Genomic DNA, 1,884 nt, shown 5'->3' with positions numbered 1-1,884 from the left:
AGACAGCGTATGTTGAAAGCGTATGATGAAAATGCTCTCAAAGAATGTCTGCACAGACTGTTTCCAGGACACTTTTGACAAGAAATAGATTAGATATTAAGAAAGAACTGCCTACCTTTTTTAAATATAAAAAGTCCTATTTCCCACATTTTTCCGAGGACAAAGTTCAGAAAGGTTAGCAAAAGAGGTAGAATGGAATAGAGCATCCCAGGAAGTGGGATTATGTGAAGTTATATTGTGAGCATTACAATCAGTGACATGAAACAAAATGTGTAGACTTTTTCAATGGAAAACATACTCTGTAAACCTTTCCCATGCAAAATAAGATGCAGATTAAGAACAAAAATATCCTGCTATGCTGTCATTGGAGAACTTTAAGGTAGTTCCACATAGTGCTTACCAAACTCAGGCATGGTGAGACTTCACATTCTTTGGATATATTGTGAGGTAGTCCCTGGAGAACACCCTACTTAGTTACAAGCATTATGTCTTTTATAACACATTTTATTAAATTTACACTATTTGTAAAATATATTGTAAAAGATCTCATTTCTTTATTCTCCTATGATTTTGTTGCATTACAACACGTGGAACAAGAAACCATACTAAAAATCAAGATTAATCATGTTTCAATATTAATGAAATTAAATAATTGTTAGACACAATTTATTTTTTCTTATACTTGAATATGGATTTTACTAATTATGCTTTCCTCAAGCTAAAATTCAAACATCATTTCCAACCCTTGTTGTTTTAAATGTTTCTTTTGATGTGTTTCAGACAGAATGCAGTTGAAATTTGAAAACCCATTTAAGAAAAGTGTCAGCCTTTAAATTTGGTTTGTAAATTCACTCAGGTCTTAAGTTGCTCATGCCTCCAAAGATCACATACAGACTACATGCGCGGTCAGGCTCCGAGGGCTGGGTACTGGGAAGCAGACGCAGTGGCAGCAGAGGTAAAAAGGAATGAGAGATTGTCGGCACAAGGAGCACTACCAGATTCTTCACACACCACCCCTCTGTGCCGTAAACACACGGGAGCTGGAAGATTCCCGGGCCAGAAATGTGTACAGAAGTTTGGTGACAGTTAAAGGTCTAACACAGGAACTCCTGGTGCCACCCCATCTGCTTGTGCAGTATGAACAGTATTTCCACACTTCTCCCAGGGACCACAAGCCGGGCTTCGTGCTGCTGGCTGCTTCTTTGGGGGCTATGCTGCGCTCAGACACCTTTCTCTGCCTTTTCCATGGGTTCCTCTTTCATTTGAGTTTTAAGTTGCTTAAAACTATGGTTTTCAGGAAAGCAAGGAGTCTTCAAAATCAATGATGGCCGTTCAGAAGAATTCCTGAACACATTGTCCTCTTTTCCTGTGGTCATGTGGTTGACTTCTTCATCTAAAACAGCATGTGACCGAAGGGTGGGAATGAGTTTATCACATGCCATGTTTTGCCTGACAGTGTGTCCACACTTTAAAGTTTGTGTGAAATCTCTTGTGACAGATGTCACAAGCATAGGGCTTTTCGGGGTTATGGTATATGTTAACGTGGCAGTGAAGGCCTGCTGTTGACCTAAAGATCTTAAGGCAATGTTTGCATTTGAACATTTTGTTGGGTTTCGTTCCCTCCAACTCACCAAATGCATCTTTATTCATGTCAGAATGTGGAAGGTCTGTCTCGAGGAGAGGAGGGCTCGAGCCTTCCCCACAGTTATCTTCCGACACAGGAGATCCGTGCTCATTTACCTTTAGCTTCTTGAACGGCAGTCTTCTGTCAGCCTGGAACCTCTTCTTGGCTGGGAGCCTGCTCATTTCCTTCAGGTCGTCCTCTGTTTTCAGGGAAAAGTCTCTTGTGACTGCTGACAGGGAGGACGCTGCTGCATCCCCCAC

The 1,884-nt window shown here is 41.0% G+C and overlaps 1 protein-coding gene across 1 annotated transcript in view; it reads right to left on the bottom strand.

Moving 5' to 3' along the window:
* Positions 1-1,364: 1,364 nt before the first annotated feature.
* LOC101651104 (zinc finger and BTB domain-containing protein 21-like) overlaps positions 1,365-1,884 on the bottom strand; it is a 2,793-nt gene continuing 2,273 nt past the window's right edge. Inside the window, exon 2 of the mRNA XM_045284896.1 lies at positions 1,365-1,873. Within this exon, the coding sequence (XP_045140831.1) occupies positions 1,432-1,873 (442 nt within the window). The 3' untranslated portion in view covers positions 1,365-1,431. The remainder of the gene's footprint in view (positions 1,874-1,884) is intronic.

The sequence above is a fragment of the Echinops telfairi genome, unplaced genomic scaffold (genome assembly GCF_000313985.2).
Source record: "Echinops telfairi isolate 266 unplaced genomic scaffold, ASM31398v2 ScPeMD7_7469;HRSCAF=8507_0, whole genome shotgun sequence".
Lineage (NCBI taxonomy): Eukaryota > Metazoa > Chordata > Mammalia > Afrosoricida > Tenrecidae > Echinops > Echinops telfairi.
This window is presented reverse-complemented; position numbering and strand designations above follow the sequence as displayed.